Source organism: Sturnira hondurensis, unplaced genomic scaffold (genome assembly GCF_014824575.4).
Source record: "Sturnira hondurensis isolate 20B ecotype Veracruz unplaced genomic scaffold, ASM1482457v3 Scaffold0002840, whole genome shotgun sequence".
Classification (NCBI taxonomy): domain Eukaryota; kingdom Metazoa; phylum Chordata; class Mammalia; order Chiroptera; family Phyllostomidae; genus Sturnira; species Sturnira hondurensis.
The window spans coordinates 5392305-5415142 of record NW_028075471.1 but is presented as its reverse complement, the minus strand read 5'-3'; the positions used below and the strand labels follow the sequence as shown (position 1 = coordinate 5415142).

The following is a 22838-nucleotide window of genomic DNA, read 5'->3' as shown; positions in this document are numbered from 1 at the left end:
TTCTAGTCTCTCCTGTACACTCGAGAAAAATGTCGTTTTAGGGACTCTGTTCTATGCGTAACTAAAAGTACTACTAATTGAGTGGGTACTACTTGCCAAGCACAGCATCAAGTATGTTACATATGCTAAGTAATCTATACAATAGCCTGGTAATCTGTACAAAGGTAGGTACCTTTATGCCCCTTTTATAGACCATAAAACTAAGGCATGGAGAGGGTGTCTTGCTCACAGTTATACAGCTTTTACTATAAATGAGAGATAATGCTATGAGGGTATACAGCAAGGAAATTAGGAAACGCTTCCGAAGGGAATGACATTTGATCTCTAAAGAGCTAACTAGACACTGTGCGGGGCTGGTGGAGAACAAAGCATTTCAGGGAAGGGGAAAAGCACGTACAAAGTCCTTGTGTCAGCAGAGAGCTTAGAATTTTTAAGGCTAGGATGCAGACACAGGAGAAAATACAAGGTAAGAGATGGGGTTTGAAAAACTGGGTGAGGGCCCTAATGAACAGATCAAAGCTCCAAAAATAGAACTAAGCTATGAAAAGACAGCCAACCTATCAGATGCACAGTTCAAAGCACTGGTAATCAGGATGCTCACAGAAATGGTTCAATATGGTTGCAAAATGGAGGAAAAAGTGAAGGTTATGCAGAGTGAAATGAAGAGAAATGTACAGGGACCCAACAGTGATGGGAAGGAAACTGGGATTCGAATCAACAGTTTGGACCACAAGGAAGAAAGAAACATTCAACCAGAACAGAATGAAGAAACAAGAATTCAAAAAAATGAAGAGAGGCTTAGGAACCTCCAGGACATCTTTAAACATTCCAACATCCGAATCATAGGGGTACCAAAAGGAGAAGAGGAAGAGCAGAAATCAAAAACTTATTTGAAAACATAATGAAGGAGAGTTTCTCCAATCTGGCAAAAGAAATAACTTCCAGGAACTCAGAGAGTCCCAAAGAAGTTGGACTTAAGGAAGCACACACCAAGGCACATCATAATTACACTATCCAAGATCAAAGATAAGGAGAGAATCTTAAAAGCAGCAAGAGAAAAGGAGACAGTTACCTACAAAGGAGTTCCCATAAGACTATCGGCTGATTTTTCAAAAGAAACCTTACAGGCAAGAAGGGGCTGGAAAGAAGTATTCCAAGTCATGAAAGGCAAGGACCTACATCCAAGATTATTTTATCCAGCAAAGCTATCATTTAGAATGGAAGGGCAGATAAAGTGCTTCCCAGATAAGGTCAAGTTAAAGGAGTTCATCACCACCAAGCCCTTATTATATGAAATGTTAAAGGGACTTATCTAAAAAAAAAAAAGATCAACATAGGAACAGTAAAATCTTCACAACTATCAACAACTGAACCTAAAAAAAAACAAAAACAAACTATGCAAACAATTAGAACAGGGGCAGAACCAGAGAAGTGGAGATCTCATGGAGGGTTAACAGTGGGGAGGCGAAGGGGGAAAATGGGGGAAAAGATACAGGGAATAAGAAGCATAAATGGTAGGTACAAAATAGGGGGAAGGTTAAGAATAGTATAGGAAATAGAGAAGCCAAAGAACATATGTGTATGATCCATGGACATGAACTGAGAGGGGAAATGTGGAGGGGGGCATGTAGGACGGAGGGGAATAAATAGGAGAAAAATGGGACAACTCTAGTAGCATAATCAATAAAATACATTTAGAAAAGAAAAAAGAAAAAAGAAAAACTGGGCAAGGACCAGTGTCTGCAGGAGCTGATGGACTGCTTGAAGATTTTGGTTAACTGTTGAAAGATTTTAAGTATATGCCCAACTTGCATGTAGATGGAATAAATAATACATTTTGTGTGTGTATTCATTTCAAATACATAAGAGATGGTATTGTGATGGGTATAATAAATTTATTAATAAGGTGTTACTTAATTCTTAGCAGCCATTAGTTTCAGTGCATTTCTTGACATACACAAAACAGGAGAGTGGGAGGGTCTGAGAAATACTTTAATGTGAAAATCTTTTTATACTCAAAGATTAGGACTGTGGTCCATAAAAAATAGCCGTTTACATTACCACTTTGACTCACGGAAATTGAACTCTGATGTTAAGAAGTTTTATCCTAGTTTCTTTTGGTTTTTGTTTTGTTTTTCTGTTTCTCTGACCTTAGTGTTTTACGTCACCTTAATTGTAACACTTTAATTTGTACTGGCTTTAAGTAAATAATACAGAATTTCAAGTTACAGCACTAGTCAAGAAATAGACAGTGATAAATTTTGTTCTTAGCCATCGCCAGAAATTAAGGAACTTTCAGACTGGATACAACATAAGTTAGATGATTTATTATACCGCAACAGGCCATGCTGTTCAGCCTGTGCTATTAGACAGAAATACACAGACTAGAGGAGAGGAAGGGGAGGTCAACTCTGGAAACTCATAATTAGTAACTGGAGAATCCCTTAACTTGGACAACTTTTTTTGCTGTTTGGAGGTAGAATGCCTTGATATGATAGAGGATTTGCCAAGTGGCTTAGTGTGACTTCTGTATGCCAGTTCCCAGTGTCAGGGTAAGAGTATCAAGGCCTAGATCTACTTTTAAGGCATTTGAACCTGGAACTTGTTTCCTATTAGTTTTCAGCTCCCATTTTATAATAGAAGCCAGATAAAATACACTTCGGTTACCATTGTTTTCATTTCTGTTCTGTAGGAATTTGATAAAGAAGTTAAAAGCTTTGTGTTTGTCCTGGAAGGCAGCAGCCAAACAAACAAAATTCAGTTACCAAAGGAGAATAAGCAGATCCGTAAGTAAGATTTTTAATATTGAAAGTTAACATTTGATGCTTAACATTATATTTTTAAGTCTCATACAGAGGCATTAGTTTGACTTTCACTGGCACCTGTTGACATGAAATGTTAGGAATTTTTTTTTTTTATTTAGAAAGTAACATTATGTCTTGCTTTAAAAAAATATAGTCTGCTTCACTGTTTACTAGAAATCTAGCAGTATTTTTAAGAAGAGTCACTAATTATAATAGTAATGAATTTATTGAGCATGTACTATGTGCCCGTGACTTTCTAAGCGTTTCACTTTTAACTCTCAATCCTCACAATAGCTCTTCTGTAGATGAGCACACTGAGGTTGGTTCCTTGTCAAGAAATCAGGTAGTTATCGATTCCCAGTCAGGGCTCCTGCCTGGGTTGCAGGCCAGTTCCCAGCAGGGGACACACGAGAGGCAACCATACATTGATATTTCTCTCCCTCTCTCCTTCCCTTCCCCTCTAAAGATAAATTAAAAAAAAAAAAAAGAAATCAGGTACTGAAGGCTAAGTTGTAAAATGAACTTCAGAGTTCCTAAATTATAGGGAATTAATTTGTGAGAAAAAATTATGTAAAATATAGTATTAAGTAACATAAATTTATATACCTTTCAAATATTAATATCTAATAAGGGTAAATATTAATGTGTGTTTATTAATATTAAAATGCTTATTAATATTAACATGTTTATTAATGTGTTTTATTAATATTAAAAGCCCAAAGAGTGGATTTCAGTTCTTATTTACTTTGGAAATTGGGGTCAGCATTTTAAGGCAGAAGAAACCCTGAGATCACCTAGATTTAGGATCAGAAGCCCAGTTATTGGCAGAACTGGGATTAAAATTTGAGGCTCTGCTGCCAAATTAGGCTTTGAGTAAACTAATGTGATTTAAGAAAAATTATTTTTCAAAATGATTAATCAGATTTTTATCAACTTTGTTCTGTTTGACTATAGATTTTAGGTGATTTAGCAAATATAAGTAGTCAGTTATTTTTTACACTCATCATTTACTTATTCCTTCCTTCATTGATTAAGAACACTTATTGGACACTACTGTGTGCCAGGCACTATGAAAAGACAGTTCTTGGTATCTGATTTTCTCACTTCAATTCAATTTTCTAACTGTGTATAGAATCTGTGTTTTATCTACCATTTCAAGCTACTACATGCATGTTTTAGATTTCTGAGACGTAAACCAAGCCATAGAAGTGATAGATGGGAGATGATTAATTTTAAAATGGTTTGTCAGTGTTTATTTCTAAAATAAGAAACAGAAAGAAAGAAGGAGCTCCTACCTTTTGCAACAACATGGATGGAACTGGAAAGCATTATGCTGAGTGAAATAAGCCAGGTGTTGAAGGACAAATACCATATGATCTCACCTTTAACAGGAAGCTAAACAAAAAAACAAACAAGCAAGCAAAATATAACCAAAGACACTGAAATAGAGAACAGGCTGACAGTGACCAGAGGGGAGAGGGGAGAGAATTTCAGGGGAAATAAGGGAGGGATTTAGAGGAACCTATATAAAGGATACATGGACAACTGAGAAGGGTGGAAATGGGAGGGAGGGGGGAGGATGGGGGTGAGATGGGATGGGAGTAATAGACAGAAAACTGTACTTGAAAAATAATTAAATAAAAAAATTTGGAAAAAAAAAGAAACAGAAAAAATAATCATTGTTAATTCTTACTAATTTACTACAATTAAAAAATCATGATTTTCTCATAGCTCCTACTTTCTTAAAAATAAAAGATTTTTTTATTTTCATGAAAATTTATGTATGTAATGTGATGAGCTAAGATGATCCAGGGAAACTTTTTTTAATTGTAGATTATTCTTCTTACAGGAGATATGTTCCATCTTTTTAAAGGATATTGACTTTGTGAGATAAATATATTTGATTTGTAGGAACATGCCTTAACCTAAGCCATTGTTCTCTTGGTTTTTTCTTATTGTCGGCCTACCAGCCCACTGGTGTGTCTCGGGATCATGTGACACCCTCAGCATCTGTGAACATGATCACAGTATTGGCAAAGTCAAATCACTTCTAGTAACATTTCTCAGTTTGCTCTGAAAAATGTCTCCTCTACCAAACACTCCATGTCTNTGGGATGGTATGGGAGTAATAGACAGAAAACTGTACTTGAAAAATAATTAAATAAAAAAAATTGGGAAAAAAAAGAAACAGAAAGAATAATCATTGTTAATTCTTACTAATTTACTACAATTAAAAAATCATGATTTTCCCATAGCTCCTACTTTCTTAAAAATAACAGATTTTTTTATTTTCATGAAAATTTATGTATGTAATGTGATGAGCTAAGATGATCCAGGGAAACTTTTTTTAATTGTAGATTATTCTTCTTACAGGAGACATGTTCCATCTTTTTAAAGGATATTGACTTTGTGAGATAAATATATTTGATTTGTAGGAACATGCCTTAACCTAAGCCATTGTTCTCTTGGTTTTTTCTTATTGTCGGCCTACCAGCCCACTGGTGTGTCTCGGGATCATGTGACACCCTCAGCATCTGTGAACATGATCACAGTATTGGCAAAGTCAAATCACTTCTAGTAACATTTCTCAGTTTGCTCTGAAAAATGTCTCCTCTACCAAACACTCCATGTCTAAAGACAAGCTCCCTTTTCCAACTTTTATCTAAAAATATTTTTAGCAAAATATTTTTCAGTGTGTTATAATTGCTTTTTAAATGGGAAGATGATCATTTTAATTGGAAGACCTTTTAATTGGAAGAAACAGAATACTCTTTTAATGTATTTCTTGTACAATACTCTGTAATTAAAAATTAATCTGACTCTTCTGTAGCATGTGCAATGCTGTAACAAGTGCAACAGTTTATACAGTCTTTAAGATTATGTGTAATTTTTGTATTAATGCTTTTAATATTAATTATTTGTAATTTTTGATAACAGCTTTAGAGTTGTTTCTGCTTGTATAAAATGACCTTCTGTGAGAAGTTCTTATGATTAAATTTAAATGGCATCCCTTGAATAGAGAACTGGCTTTCAATTAACATTTCTAAATCTAGTTCAGTTACCATTATGTATTTCTATTTTGAGAGTAAACACACACTTCATTTATGCAAATTTGACATTAGGTACCCCATTATGTTTTCTATTATATTAAGTGCTTCTGAAGAAAGTTTAACAATGAAATTAAGTATGTTTAACTTTTTATAATAAATGGTAGTATTTCTGAATTACATTTGAGCATCTCTAAATATGTCAGTTTTTTTCCTTAGCATCTTATCACATAAAGTGATATTAATGATCACATTGTGCATTTCTTTTGGGTAGGAATCTTGCATCATCTATTTTATACCCTACCTTAGGATATCGTATACAGTTGCTGTTTAATAAGTTTGTTAAATTTGTCACATAAAGACAGGATAACAAAAATAGGGTATAATTTCTAAATGTAACCAGTTGGTCTTGGTAATGAGACTTGAGGAAATCATTAACCAGATAAATAAATAAATTCATGCTCCTCTTCACCACGGAACATGTTATATCGAGTTGAAGCATCTCTGTCACACATAGACATCTATCATTTGAATAGTCTGTTCCAGGACTTTCTATTTGAGGCTTATCTTTGAAACCAGTTTTGCTCTGCCTGTGACATCGGAGCCCACTGGTATGTCTCAGGATCAGCATCCCTGAAGCCCTGTATTAATCTAAGTTTCAGTTGCTTATCTTTTTTTTTTCAAAAGATTTATTTATTTATATTTAGAGGGGAAGGAGAGAGGGAGAGAAACATCAATGTATGGTTGCCTTTCATGCGTCCCCTGCTGGTAGTTGGCCTGCAAGGAACCAGCCTGCAACCCAGGCATGTGCCCTGACTGGGAATCGAACCGCGATCCTCTGGTTCGCACGGTTGCTTATCTTTATGAGGTTCCCCCAAGCCTTCCCTTGCCCCCAATGTGCTATTCTTTTCAAAACAAATCTCATGACTTCCTGTTTAAACCTCTTCAGTGGCTCTGACCTTACTAATCTATTGACAGTGCTCTTGTCAGTCACTAGTGTTCTCTGTATTCCAGAATCCAGTGGCCAATTCTCAGCCCTCGTCTTGCTTAACACATCAGCAGCATTTGACCAGGTTGACACTCTCCTCCTTGATCTATTTTCTTTACTCGTTCTCCACGATGCCCACTCCTAGTTTTCTTTCTGATTCACAGGTCTTCCTTCTAGTTTCCTTTCATGGTTCTTCCTCTTCTCCCTAACCTGACTTAATGTTGCAGTGTGCCTGGATCTAGTCCTTAACCCTCTGTACTTTTACTCCCTGTTTATGCCATCTCTGTCTTACTCCAGCTTATATTTCCAACTCATACTTCTCTCTCAAACCCAAGACTTGTATTTTCCGTTGCTTGCTTGACATTTCTACTTGGACAGCTTTACCCTAGAAATTTTCATCTTCCAGCAGATAGCCCCACCTCATTTGTTAGCAACTTGCCCTTTCAGTTACTCAAACCAAAAACTCTTATAGAATATCAGTCTGATTTTTCTTCTCTTCATTCAGTCCATCAGGAAGATCTTGTTGGTTGTAAGTTAGATTCATTCTCTGACTGCTACTTATTGCCATCTCCGATGCTACCACCCACTGGTCCAAGCCACCCTTGTCACGTGCTTGGAGTACTGCAGTAGTCTTCTAATTGGCCTCCTGGTTTCTGACTTGCTCCCATTGTCCATTCAGCAACTAGAGCAGTACTTATAAGGAACTCCTCTGCCGAAAATGTCCCATCTCTCTCAGAGTAAAAACCAAGGATCTGCCGGACCCTGCAGTATTGGTGCCCGCTTAACTCTCTGACTTCATCTCCTATCACTCGTTCCCTTGTTCACTCTGCTGCAACCATTCAGTTCCCCTCTTGTTCTCAAACGTAGCCTGGTAGCTCCTCTGCTTAGAGCTTCTTTTTCCCAAATGGCTGTGTGGCTCACATGCTCCCCTTCTTCAGACCTTATCCCTGACCTGGGCATTCGATCCTTCCCACACTTATGACCCCTTTGACCATGTTCTGCTTTTTCCAGTAGCTCTTATCACCATTTAACATGCCATTTATTTATTTCATTGTTTTTCTCACCATTACCAGAAAGTAACTGCTACCAGCGCAGAAACTTAGTCTATTTTGTTCAACGAAAACAGTGCCTGGCGCATAGTAAACATCTACTAACTCTTTGTTGAATAAATTAATGAACATATGAGTGGCTTCCCATTGATTTTAGGATGATCTACATCCTTCACATGGCCTTGAAGGCCCCGAATGATTGAGTTTCTTCCAGCTATTTGCCAGACTTCTCTCCTGCTGCCTTCCCCCTTCTGTCTTTCCTCTGTGCCCTTCAGGCCTTTTAACTTCCCCTACTCTACTATGGCCTTTTTCATTGTACGATGAAGTATGCCCTATTCCTATAAAAATTTTTCCTCTCTCCTGCCCTCATCTCTTTTGCTCAGTCATCCCTGCTTATTCTTCACAGCTGAATTCCAATGTCATTTCTTCAAGAAAACCTTCACTCATCATACTTTTCCCTGTAAGGACCCAGGATTATGTGCTCTCAGAGCACACTGACATTCTTCATGGAACTGGCCTATAAATTCTAAGAGGGCAGAGACCATGTCTGACTTAGTCACTACAAAAACTTCAACACTGAGTCTTATACATAATAGGTGCCTAATAAATCTTTACTGAATAGTAGATCTAATTTAATTTATATAAATAGTCCTATGACTTACAACTCTAAATTACTGACCTAGTTTATACACGAGAAGTAAAAGGGCCTAGACAGATTTTCTAATAGGCCGAAGGGATGTGGAATAACCCATAACGAAGGCATAATGTTTCCTGTTGTCTATTGAAGTGAGGAGTGTGGGTTAGTGCGCTGTTTGTGCCAGCCCAGTGACAGGAACCAGTAAATAGTTTCAGTCATACTGTATCAGGGCACCCTTCGGACAACGTAACACCTGTAAAATGTATCTGAGAGCTACAACTGTCATTTTTTATAATGAAACAACTGTAAAGCCACTGTTTAAACATTTAATGGCATTTTACCAGTTCAATGTATTTTTAAAATATTCAAAAGAAAAAATGGCCTGATCCCTTAAAAATAGAGGTAACTTGTCTCAGGAAGAGAGCACTGCAAAACTGCAGAAATCTGAATATTTCAGTAAAAACACTAAATTTTTATGAATGTTATGTACTTAATGGCATTTTTTGGCTAACAGTAGTTCCACATTCAGCATTAAACTGATTTTAAATATAGTGTAGACATGGAGAATTTACTAAGCCATTGGAAAAAATATTACTGTGGAGTTTACTTAGCTTTTCTGACGCACAGGATCAGTGTATGCCAGATGATATTAAAGTGCTTTTAAAGTGATTTTTTCTTTGTCAGATCATCACCATATAGTATTGTCATACTTCTTTTATTCTTAGAAGTGAAACCTTTTGGAAACTAGGGCTTCTATATGTGAGAAAATAGAATTACAAAGGTTTCTTTTTTTGAGGGCAAGTGTCTTTCATATCTAAAAATGTTCATACAAAAATGCCCAGTATGTGTAGCTCTTTGTATTTGGAGAGAACAGTGCTGATTCAGTGAGATTTAGCACCTAAATTAGGGACTTTTTGTAAAGACTGCATTGCATTTATCCTGGTGCTCTCTCAGCTCTATTTACAGAGGCCATTGTGCAGTGGAAAAATACCATAGAGCCAATCAATGGAAGATGCAAGAGAGATTGATTAACGATGGTTTATTTAGGTTGGCCTCATTTTGATATCTAATTTCGGTTTTGTAGTCCAGGACCCTGGTTGTTCCACTCGCTTTTCCATAAATATGGTACAGTCTGAGTCTTAGAGAATGTTCTAAGGTCAGAGCCTGGTATGGCCTATTTTTATTACATTGCTTACTCTGCGGATGGCTGTAAGCTTAGTATTTTAAGCAAAAGTTATCCTTGTATGTTTGATTTAGAAATATTAAGCATATTTGATAAATATGTTAATTGTTTAGATACTAAATTCCTTGTACAATATAGGAACTATATTGTATGTTTAAGTTGTCCAGGAACATTGTTAAACAGTTTACCAAAGGAATACAGACTATTTAAACATGTATTATTACTTTAAAATACTTAAATTTGTTAAACCTACTAATTCTGAAGAAAAAGTTCCTAATCCATTGAGAGCATCATAATAGACAGATCAAGCAAAAGTTCAAAATGTAAGAGGAAAAGAATTAAGTATATGAATCTATATGGGTAATATGAAATTCATTGATTTTTGAAGCAGTTGCAGACTTCACCTATCAAAAGTGCCAAGGCATTGGTTTTTCTCCAAACATTTTTAATCAAGGTAAAGCTGGTGATGGGGAATAAAAGTTATCAGTTCTTAATTTGTGAGCATTAGATTAATTATGTTCCTCCATCCATCTCAATGTGGACACCATATTTAAAACCATATAGGGCAGACTTCTGCCAAGATGGAGGCATAGGTGGAAACACTGTGCCTTCTCCCACAGCCAAGTTTGAATACAACAAAGGTTTGGAGAACAAAGACACACCCAAAGACCAGAAAATTGAATTATACGGAAGTCCAACAATGACGAACCATTCAACGGGGATGGTAAGAAGGCGGAGCCAGCAGTGGAGCAGGGTCCGGCAGGAAAGATCCCCCGACCTAGGCACGCAAATAGCCCAGAACCAGTCAGGGTGTGGGGCAGACTGACCGCAGTCGCACATTCCAGCACAGTGAGACGGACCACGCAGGCCCCAGGGTGCGAACCCAGTGGTGGAGGGCTGACGGCGGGGGCGCACTAGCATGCAGTGGAACAAAACGCGTGGGACCAGTGACGGTGGCAGCTGCAGTGCCCGTGGGGGACACGGCGGCAGGCGGCAGATGGGACGCCATAGTTCCTCGTTGACCCCACCCCCACATACAACTTCACAACCCAGCGACTTAGTTGCCCTGCTCTAGTGAACACCTTTGGGCTCAGATCCTGCTACTTAACAGGCACGAACAGCCGAAAAGATGGCGCAAGAAGAACTCAAAGTCCCAGAGCCCATAACTCTCAGCAACCAAGAGATTGCCAGCCTCTCAGAAGCACAATTCAAGACACTGTTTATCAGGATGCTCACAGAACTGGTTGATTATAGTCACAAATTAGAGGAACATATGAAGGCTAAACTAATTGAAATGAAGGGAGATGTCCAGGAAACCAATAGCGATGGAAAGGAAGCTGGGACTCAAATCAATGGAATGGACCAGAAGGAAGAACAAAACATCTGACCAGAAAGGAATGAAGAAATGAGAATTCAAAAAAATGAGGAGAGGCTTAGGGACCTCCAGGACATCTTTAAATGGTCCAACGTCCAGATTATAGGGGTACCAGAGGGGGAAAGAAACAGCCACGAGTGGAACACTTATTTGAACAAATAATAAAGGAGAACTTCCCCAGTCTGGCAAAGGAAATAGACTTCCAGGAAATCCAGGAAGCTCAGAGAGTGCCAAAGAAGTTGGACCCAAGAAGGTACACACCAAGGCACATCATAATGACATTAGCCAAGACTAAAATGAAGGAGAGAATCCTAGAAGCAGCAAGAGATAAGGGGACAGTCACCTACAAAGGAGTACCCATCAGACTGTCAGCTGATTTCTCAAAAGAGACCTTCCAGGCAAGAAGGGGCTGGAAAGAAGTATTCCAAGTCATGAAATCCAAAGACCTACAGCCAAGATTGCTTTATCCAGCAAAACTTTCATTTAGAATGGAAGGACAGATAAAGTGCTTCTCAGATAAGGTCAAGTTCAAGGAGTTCATCATCACCAAGCCCTTATTATATGAAGTGCTAAAGGGACTTATATAAGAAAAAGAAGATGAAAAATATTAACAGTGAAAGGACAGCAAACATGCAGTTATTAACAACCACACCTAAAACAAAAGCAAACCAAGAGGACAGCTAGATCAGGAGTGGAACCATAGAAATGAAGAACACATGGAGGGTTAGCAACAGGGGAGTGGGAGGAGGAGAATGGGGGAGAAGGCACAGAAAATAGCATAGACAGTAGGTAGAAAATAGGGGGGAGGGCAAAAATAGTGGGGGAAATATAGAATCTAAAGAACTTGAGACACGTGGTTATAAACTAAGGGGGGGAGAATGGTGGGGGAGGGAGTATGTGGGTGGAAGGGAATGAAAGGGGGGAATAGAACAACTGTAATGGTATAATCAATAAAATATATTTAAAAATTTTTTTAAAAATAAAAAATAAAACCATATACACTAATTATGGCTCATCAGACCTTCAGCTGTAGTTTTAGAATTACTTTTCTTGATCTATTGTTTTTTATTAAGTTGTTTAGTACAGTTAAAACTGTCAGTGAATACAAATAATTGCCAAATGCTTTTATGGCTGCTTTGATGGGAATCTATGGTTCAATTTTATATGTCTCTATGTACATTCTCTTGCAATCTATTAAAAGTAGTAAATAATTTTTTTATTTTCATAAAAATTTCACCAAGCCCACAAATGGGACTTTAAAAGGCAACACTGTTGTCAGAGTTTGATTTGACTTTCATCAATTTTTTGCTTTCATAATGAGATTGTAGGTCAGGGGTAGTGCTATTACAGTTCTATATATTATTGAAATGCTAAATACTTGAGCTTGTTGATAACCTTTGATTGTGTTTGTCTATATGCACATATAAATGATTTAGACATATGACTGTGTATTTTCCCCCTCTCATTCTAGTTGGACTGATCCAGAGGTTTCTTGTACTTCAGATTTACATACCCCTGGGACAAGACTTCTCCACTGAATTGCTGTAAGATATACAGAACTTCTTTCAATATTTTATATGTATTAGACATTTGATCAAACAATATAGTCATTAATTATAAGTAGCAGTTTTTGCATTAAAGAGCAGAGACTTATCAAGTTGACATGAAGTAATTAAACTAATTGAGTCATACTTCTTAGATATCTCTAGTCTGGCATTTCCCTAGAGGAAGGAAGTAAATTTCATCTGTTCTAAAAACATCAGAGGATTATGAATTTCACAATAAACAACCTATAACTTAAAGAAATAAATAATCCAAAAGTTTGAGGTTTTGATTCAAATGAGGAGTGATGCTATGTTTTGTGCTACCTGCTATTGAAAATTATGGTTTATTTAAAATTGATTGAGGTACTGCCCAAGATGGAGGCATAGGTAGGAACCCTTCACTTCCTTGCACAACCAAAAGGAGGATAATAACCAATTTAAAATCAATAAACAACCAGAAGTGCCAGAAAATCAAACTGCATGTAACTCCAACAACGAAGAAATTAAAGGAAAAGTCAACCAGAACAACCAGACTGGTGTGCCAAGAAAAAGAAAAATGGCCCAAATGAAAGAACAAAGCAAAACTTCAGAAAGAAAGCTAAGCGATGAGCAGATAGCCAACCTATCTGATGGAGAATTTGAAGCCCTGGTAATCCAAATGTTCACAGAACTGATTTAGCTTGGTCAAAAAATGAAAAAAACAAATGAAAGATACCCAAAATGAAATAAATAAAATATTCAGAGCACCAACAGTGACAGGAAAGAAACCAGGACTCAAAGCAATGATTTGGAACAAAAGGGAGAAATAAACATCCAATCAGAACAGAATGAAGAAATTAGAATTCAAAAAAGTAAAGAGAGACTTACAAACCTCTGGGACAGCCTGAAATGTTCCAATGCCCGAATTGTAGGGGTGCCAGAAGGAGAAGAACAACAGCAAGAAATTGAAAACTTATTTGAACAAATAATGAAGGAAAACTTCCCCAATCTGGTGAAGAAAATACACTTCCAAGAAGTCCAGGAAGCTCAGAGAGTCCCAAAGAAGGTAGACCCAAGGAGGAACACACCAAGGCACATCATAATTACCTTAGCTAAGATTAAAATGAAGGAGAGAATCCTAGAAGCATCAAGACATAAGGAGACAGTTACCTACAAGGGAGTTCCCATTAGACTATCAGATGATTTCTCAAAAGAAACCTTGCAGGTGGCAAGAAGGGACTGGAAAGATTTGAAGTCATGAAAGGCAAGGACGTACATTCAAGATTGCTCTATCCAGCAAAACTTTCATTTAGAATGGAAGGGCAGATAAAGTGCTTCCCAGATAATATCAAGTTAAAGGAGTTCATCATCACCAAGCCATTATTAAATGAAATGTTAAAGGGACTTATCCAAGAAAAAGAAGGTAAAAAATATGAACAATAAAATGACAACAAACTCACAACTATCAACAAATGAACCTAAAAGAAAAGAAAAACAATGAAAACAAAAACTAAGCAAACAACCAGAACAGGAACAGAATCGGAGAAAGGGACATCACACAGAGAAATTTCACTGAGGAAGGGGAAGGGAGGAATGGGGGAAAAGGTACAGGGAAGAAACAAAATTGGTAGGTATATGGGAAGAGGTCAAAAATCGTATAGGAAACAGAGAACTCAAAGAACTTGTATGTACAACCCATGGACATGAACTAAGTGGGGAGGGAATGCTCAAGGGTTGGAGGGTACAGGGTGGAGGGGGGATAAAGAGTGAAACAATGGGAAAACTGTAATAGTATAATCAATAAAAATACTTTTAAAAATTGATTGGAATACCTCATTTTAATGTTGTCTAATTTAGGTTAGACATATTGGTCCTTTCTGCTTACATAGATGGTTTGCAATATATTTGTTTTAAATTATCTTTCTATGAATAGATTGTTTTGCAACAATAAGAACTTTTACTCAGTTGTGCTGTCTTTTATCTGAGATAATTCTGAGAATGAAAACATTTGATTTGTACAATATACTCCTATAGAATTGAATACTGTTTAATTAATACAGAGTGAGGCAGTTGTTCATATAGAAAATAATACAATAATTGCTAAATAAGAATACAAGAATAAACTGTGTGTCTCATGTACTCACAACTGTAAACCTACTTTTGCCACACCTTGAAAATTTGTTTACTTTTATTACAACATTACATTTAAGGTATGCTTTTTTAAAATTTGTTTTTGTAATTAATAGCTGTCCAAGGTCTAAACTTAGGCTTTTATTTTCCCTGCTTGAATAAATGACTTTTCCTATTAATGGAGGTAAGTTTGTACTAGTTGCACTGGTACAAACTAAGAGAAAGGAGGAACTTCTTTAATAGAATGAGATAACAAATTTAAGGTTATTCATTTCCCATTATGTGAATTAGAATATTAACAATTTGTGCAGATGTTGGTAAAATATGAATTTTAGCTAATAATACATGATCTTATTTTCTTGAGTGATAAAGGATAGATGGAACAATTTGTACCTTTGTTTTGTTCAACTTTAAATCTCAGTGAACTTCTAAGATTTACTATTATCATCTGACTTGGTTACCAAGATTCTTTAAAATAGTTCTTATAGTAATAAGAACAAAACATTATTTGATACTGCCCTAGCTGGTGTAGCTCAGTGGATTGAGCACGAGCCTACAAATCAAAGAATCACAGTTCTATTCCCACTCAAGGCACATGCCTGGATTGCAGGCCAGTTCCCAGCAGGGGACTCACGAGAGGCAACCATACATTGATATTTCTCTCCCTCTCTCCTTCCCTTTCTCTCTAAAGATAAATAAATAGAATCTTTAAAAAAACAAAAAATATTATTTGATACATTTTTTTAAATTTAATTCTTGTTCAAGTACAAGAATTTTCTGTCTTATATTCCCAGCCCTGCCTGCCCCCGGTGCTCTCCACCTCCCTCCCATTTCTGCCCCCTACCTTAGTTATTGTCCATGTGTCCTTTATACTTGTTCATGTGAGTCCATCCCTTTTCCCCTATGATTCTCTCCCCTCTCCCCTCTGGCCCCTGTCAGCCTGTTCCGTATTTGAGTGTCATTGGTGATATTTTGCTTGCTTGTTTGTTTTGTTGTTTAGATTCCTGTTAATGGTGATATCAAATGGTATTTGTCTTTCACTGCCTGGCTTATTTCACTCAGCATAATGCTTTCCAGTTCCATCCATGATGTTGCAAAGGGTAGGAGCTCCTTCTTCCTTTCTGCAGCATAGAATTCCATTGTGTAAATGAACCATAGCTTTTTGATCCAGTTATTTACTGATAGGCATCTAGGTTGCTTTCAACTCTTGGCTATCATAAATTGTGCTGCTATGAACATTGGGGTGCATAGGTTCTTTTGGATTGGTGCTTCAGGGTTCTTAGGATATACTCCTAACAGTGGAATTGCTGGGTCAAAAGGCACGTTCATTTTTAGTTTTCTTAGAAAATTCCATACTATTCTCCATAGTGGTTGTACCAGTCTGCAATCCCACCAATAATGAACTAGGGTCCCCTTTTCCCCAAAACCTCTCCAGCACTTGTTGTTTGTTTCTTTGTTTATGATAGCCATTCTGACTGGTGTAAAGTGGTATCTCATTGTGGTTTTAATTTGCATCTCCCTGATAGCTAGCGATATTGAGCATCTTTTCATGTGTCTCTGGATCCTCTGTATGTCCTCCTTGGAGAAGTGTCTGTTCAAGTCCTTGGCCCATTTTTTAATTGGGTTGCTCATCTTCTTTGAGTGGAGTCGTGTGAGTTCTTCGTATATTTTGGAGATTAAACCTTTGTCTGAGGTATCATTGGCAATTATATTTTCCCAAACGGTTGCTTCTCTTTTTATCTTGATACTGTTTTCCTTAGCCATGCAGAAGCTTTTAATTTTGATGAGATCCCATTTGTTTATTCTTTCCTTTATGTCCCTTGTTCTAGGGGATGTATCAGTAAAAATATTGCTGTGGGGAATATCTGAGATTTTCCTGCCAATGCTCTCCTCTAGGGCTTTAATAAAATATCTGGGAATAAACCTAACCAAGGAGGTAAAAGACCTGTATGCAGAAAACTACACAACACTGAAGAAAGAAATCAAGGAAGACACAAACAAATGGAAACATATACCGTGTTCATGGATTGGAAGAATTAACATCATCAAAATGTCCATACTGCCCAAAGCAATTTACAGATTTAGTGCAATACCTATTAAAGTACCAATGGCATATTTCATAGACATAGAACAAACACTTCAAATATTTATATGGAACCATAAAAGACCCCAAATAGCAGCCGCAATTTTGAGAAAGAAGAACAAAGTAGGAGGGATCACAATACCTGATATCAAACTCTATTACTAGGCCACTGTAATCAAAACAGCCTGGTACTGGCATAAAAACAAGCACATAGACCAATGGAATAGAACAGAGAGCCCAGAAATAAACCCAAATCTCTACGGTCAATTACTATTCAACAAAGGGGGCAGTATCATAACATGGAGTAAAGATAGCCTCTTCAACAAATGGTGTTGGGAGAGCTGGACAGCTACATGCAAAAAAATGAAACTCGAGCACCAACTTACACCATACACCAAAATTAATTCAAGGTGATAAAAGACTTAAACATTATTTGATACTTTTATATGTCTTTTTCTGGATCTGCAAAAAAAGCATTTTGAAGACCCTAAAGACATTCTGCATGTACAGAGTACCACCTAAAGCTTTACTCTTGGTGTAGGGGAAATGGTTTCCTACCAAATGGAAGAAAGCAAATTATATTTTTAAGCTTAAGTTCCTTGCATGGAAGTCCACTTCAGCCCCTCTTGTTCTCCTGATGTCTACCCGTTATACTTTGAGATTCTTCAGAAGCAGTGGTGGGGGCACTTTTTAAAAAATAACAAATAAAGCTTTATTTGTGTCTCCAAACACTTGAGCTTGTGACCCTAGCCTAAGCAACATACTGTTATAACTAATTTAATAATAATTAAAGCTTTAATTACTCAGAAATTGATAAGCATCTTAGGTTTAACTTAGTCCTAGCAAGAGAACAGCTGTTATAGGTAAGCCTGACTACTCCTTGTTACCTGTAATTAATGCTGTTGGCCTGGTTAAGGATGAGAAAACATTTTCAGAGGTGATGGGTTTAGTGATTAGATTTTTAATTCAGTTGACTGTAATTATGAATTGTCTTGTTCTCACATCCACATGAACATTTGGGTTTTCCCATTGGTTTTTGTTCTATAGTTTTAGCAAGATAAATATCTTATAGACACAAGGTAGAGTAGAAATTATTAAATGACATAGGAAGAGATTCTCAGTCCTGACTTTGGAATTTATCAGATTATAATACATTAACTCTGCATTTGCATTTGTTGGTAATAGATAATAAATATATTTTGCTGTTTTAGGAAGTAATGAATGAGACTGTGCTTTTACGAGCTAGAATGTAGAATAATGAGTGTAGCTTGTTTCTCTAACTACAGCTTTTCCCCTCTTTAATGAAAGGACTTTCTTTCAGCACCATTAGTGTTTTACTGTACTTCTAGCAGCATGCCTCCAGGCTATTTTAAATAATACATTTCTCTCATAAACTTGTAAAGTCACACAGCAGGAAGTTTTCTGGCTTCTAAAATTTTCTCTGGTCAGAGTGGGAGAGGCATTTTGTTTTACAAAGATATGTTCACATATCAAGAGGTTTTAATAAAGGGAGTCTTACCATATGGTTTATTAATTTAATAATAATTTCTCCAACATCTTCCTGTGTCTCCTGTGCACCAGATGATCGTATTGCTCGGGGTGAGGTCTTGCATCTGTGGGTTAGTGGATGCCTTAAAACTAGCAACAGCTCTGCTTGAGGAATCAGTCAGTCAACAGATTACTGAGTTCCTGTTATTATTGTCAGGCAGTGTGTTAGGCCAGCAGAGTCAATGTATCTGGAACTCCAGAGAAGTATAGTTCTCCAGATATTTCTTCTGGAGAAGTGTACTTCTCCCCACCTTTACTGCTACCCTCCTAGACCCAAACCACCATCACATTTCCCTTGATTTACTGTTAGAGAATCCCAGTGGATTCCCTGGGTTCTTTTTTTGTCCTTTTGCAATTTAGTCTTCACATTGCAGCGAGAGTGATCTTTCTAAAAAGCAACTGTAATTCTCATTGTGCTGAAAATAAATTCCGAAATCCTTGATATTCTTATGTGCTTTGGTCGCTCGCCTCTCCCTTTTCATCTCATACCACTGTGCCCTGCGCTCACCATTTGTCAGACGTGCTGGCTTCTTTCCAGCCGCACTGGCTTTCCCTTCCTCACCTACCAGCTGAGGTCTCTTCTTAGGGTCCGCTGCACTGCTGGTTCAAATCACATTTCTTTGCCTCGCCAACTCCTACTCAGTCTCCCCATCACAGCTCATGTGCCTTCTTCAGAGGGGTCTTCAACTTCCTTTCACTGAGTTCCATCTCTTATGCTCTTTTCTGATACCCCCTCTTTCCTTTATTACAGCTATACCAGTTTCTAATTCTAGTTTTACTTTATTATGTCTTTTTGAGTAGACTTTGAGTTCTGTGAAGACTGGGACCCTTGTTGTCTCTGCCCAGCATGGTATCGCAGCACCTAACCATGCCTCCTCACACAGAAGCTTTGAAATCTGGATGAGTGGGCAGGAGTGGACTAATGGACTGAAATGAATAAACAGGATCCATGTTCTGTCTTCATAGTTTGTTCTGAGGGTGTAAGATCAGTTGACAGGCAATTTAAATACATCTTGATAAATGTAATGGTGGCTTAAGAGTAAGACCTATACGGATCGTGTGAGGTATTAGGTAGAAGTAAGCGCATAGGCTTGGAATTGGACAGATCCAGTGTCAAATCCTGCTTTCCCTCTGTGGGACTTTGGGCAAATTATTAACTTACCTTTACTGTAGGATGAGAGTAATACTACCTACCTCACAGAAGTATCATAAGAATTCAATGAGAAAATTTATATAAAGTATAATAGCAAACATTTATTAAGCAATTACTTAGGAAAGGGGACCCCAAAAGAATGAAATTTATTTCTAAAAAATTGTGTATTTATTCTTACATGTTTTAACTTCAGTTACCTTCAAAGTACTAATTGATGCAATATACCTATCAAGATGTTTTTTCCATTGCCTAACAGTTTTTGAACTTGTCAATTTTGATGCCTTTTTGTGCTTCTGCTGTTTTTGTTTCACCTCTTTCACATCAGCAAACAGCTTCCCTTTGAGGGCTTTTTTCATCCCAGGGAACAAAAGTCACTTGGGGCAAGATTGGGTGAATAGGGAGGGTGGGGACTCATTCCATTTTTTTAAACTTTTTATTTTTATTTTTTAAAGATTTTATTTATTTATTTTTAGAGAGGAGAAGGGAGTGAGAAAGAGAGGAAGAGAAACATCAATGTGTGGTTGCCTCTTGCACACCCCCAACTGGGGACCTGGCCGGCAACCCAGGCATGTGCCCTGACTGGGAATTGAACTGGCAACCTGTCGGTTTGCAGGCCAGCACTCAATCCACTGAGCCACACCAGCCAAGGCATGGGTCATGCCATTTTTGGTCAAAACCTGCTCAACACAACACAGTGTGGTCAGGTAAACTTGTAAATCATCCACCCCGAAAGGGGCAAATGTGCTGATAGTCTTCAGAAAAATTAACTGAAGCTAAGCACAGCCTCTCACAACAACCCCAACTGGTACGCTGATACAAATGGGTTCCTAGAACACTCACCCAGTGGGGGAAGCCTGTCCTACAAGGGGCTTGTCCTCCAGAAGATAATTTCAGGGTTTTCTGGGTTTCCCTCACATACTGGCTATGCTCTAAGCACTTTAATTGTTTTATTTCAATCTATCCTTAAAACAAGCCTGTATGGTAAATCATAATTATTGCCTCTGTTTTACCACTGAGGAGACTGAAGTCCAGAAAGGTTAAGGAAGTTGCCAGAGATTATAGAACTACTTACTAACTCTCAGAGCCATACTCAAACTTGTAGCCGAACTCTACACTCCATCTCAGCCAAAAGGCCAAGAAGTGATAAGATAGTCTAAATCTAGAACCTAGCTGTGCACCACCAAGCCATGCTGACACACTTGTAAATATTGTTATTTTTGTAACTGTTCATAGGTATATATGTAGGAGGCATATTTTATTTGATTCCTGGTACAACATGAAAGTGCTAAGCCTTCTGCATGTTTTGTAGAAGCTACCCGTAATACAGTGTTAACATTAAAGTTCCAGGAAGGAAAGGTATTTCATTCTGAGATGTTCCTGTTTTTGTCTTTACCCTTTTAAAAGAGAAATGCCTGGGAACTGGGGGAAGAATTTTACCCAGATTTTTGTTTATTTGTTTCAGTACTTTGCATCTCAGCTGTGACAATACTTATACTTTATTTTAAAAAATGAAAGCTAAGAATCAACTTTACTTCTTTATTGATTCTTTAGTTCATACCTAAGTCTTTTTTTTCCTTTAACATCTAAAAATTACACTACTCAGAATGTTGCACCTGTATAGGTAAGGTGCTTTCAGAGCTTAATAACCTGACCAGCAATTATGCAAACCAGCAATTTTGCTCTATATGCAAAATTACATTACATTTTGCATATAGAGCAAAAGAGGTGTTTACTGTACTAACACATAACATATCTAGCAATACAGTAACGGAATTCTCCCATATTTCTTTTTTGCTGTCAACCCACAAAAGAAAATGTCCTCCCTTGCTTTTTACAAATAAACTCTGTTTTGATTTACTTATTTCTTCTCCCATATGTCAGCCTTTCAAACACAGTATTCAAAGACTGACATCTATCTCATTTTCCATGTTTTCTCATTTCTAGGCAACATCTTCTAGATCATTGGGTTTATGTTATAAGCCTCCATTTATTTGAGGACACAGTTGGCTGGCTAACTATATACCTACTCTCAAGTCCGTTCTTTCTTACCTGCCTCCAAAATAAAGTTTGAAAATCAACTAAGGGTAATGATGAGACTGATTTCTCACCAATGAGATGTAAGGAGAACTTAGCTAGAGACTTCCTGGGAAAGAACTTACTTTCCTAGTGAAAGTGATCTTCTCAATGGGCATTGCCCCTTCTCCTTTTATCTTTCTTCCAGTCTTGAGTGAGAGAATATAACTACTGGGGGTACAAGAGCCATATTACAACCTTGAGAGGATGAATTTGAGGGCAAAAAGTCAGCAAGCTAAGTCCACAGTAGTGGAAGAACCAACAACCTGAGACTTGTTGGCCACATTCAGTAGCTAAACAACCAATTCTCTCACTCTTTTTTGTAGATCAGATCATAAATGTTTATATCATTGAAGCCAGTGATTCTTAACTTTAGCATGCATAAGAATTACCTATAGTATTATTAAAACACAGGTAGCTGGGCTCTAACTCTAATTTCTAATTCTGTAGGTCCAGAGAGGGGCTTGAGAATTTGCATTTCTACCAAATTCCCATTTGACACTGATGTTGCAATTGTAGTGGGAGCGCACTTTGAAAACACCTAGTTTAAACCATTGTTAATCTGGTTTTTTGCAGTTATAGTAGTTATAATTTTGATTTCCAATGTATTTTAGTGTACCTGTACTCACTGTTTGATCTGAAGTTAAATGATTGAATAAACAATAGATTTTAAAGAATTCTTTCCTTGTATGGTCCCTCCCCACATCACCATGGCAGTGGGAAGCCAACAGCTCTCCTGTGTGTGTTGGAATATATTTCAGAGCCTGGGGGCAGACATTTGGTACATGGGAGGAAATCCGTGACCCAGAGTTCTTGGAAAAGAACCAACTGCCTCTTAAAGCAGAAATCTATTTCACTAAATTCAATGCTGCCAATCAGTCAAAGTGACTTTAGACTATTACAAGGTTTGACGGGAATTGTATTTATTTTACTGAATATTCTTGATCTTCATTAATTCCTTTCTCTATCTTATTTTGTCTTGATCTTGGTGAATTCTAAGGTTTTGTAATGTTAATGCCTCTAGAGAATTGATACTATTTTTCTTATTTTTACTCAGCTCAACCACTGCTTTTTCAGCGTGTGGGATGAACACACTATGAAAGCCAGGGGTGGGCATCATGTGCTGTTTGGAGAGGTTAGAATGCCCAGCTTGTGGATCCTTGGGAATATTATTACCATCAAAAAGTTTCGCATGTTGAGCCCTTAAGTTGTTTGGAGTCCTACTTGCATTGAAATCTGATTAAG

At 37.3% G+C, this 22838-nt stretch overlaps 1 protein-coding gene across 4 annotated transcripts in view; it reads left to right on the top strand.

The window, feature by feature from the left end:
* CFAP20DC (CFAP20 domain containing) overlaps positions 1–22838 on the top strand; it is a 255270-nt gene that overhangs the window by 4314 nt on the left and 228118 nt on the right. For all 4 annotated transcript variants that reach the window (XM_037040809.1, XM_037040810.1, XM_037040811.1 and 1 more), the window contains exons 3-4: positions 2693–2786; positions 12555–12627. In XM_037040809.1, the coding sequence (XP_036896704.1) occupies positions 2693–2786; positions 12555–12627 (167 nt within the window). The remainder of the gene's footprint in view (positions 1–2692; positions 2787–12554; positions 12628–22838) is intronic.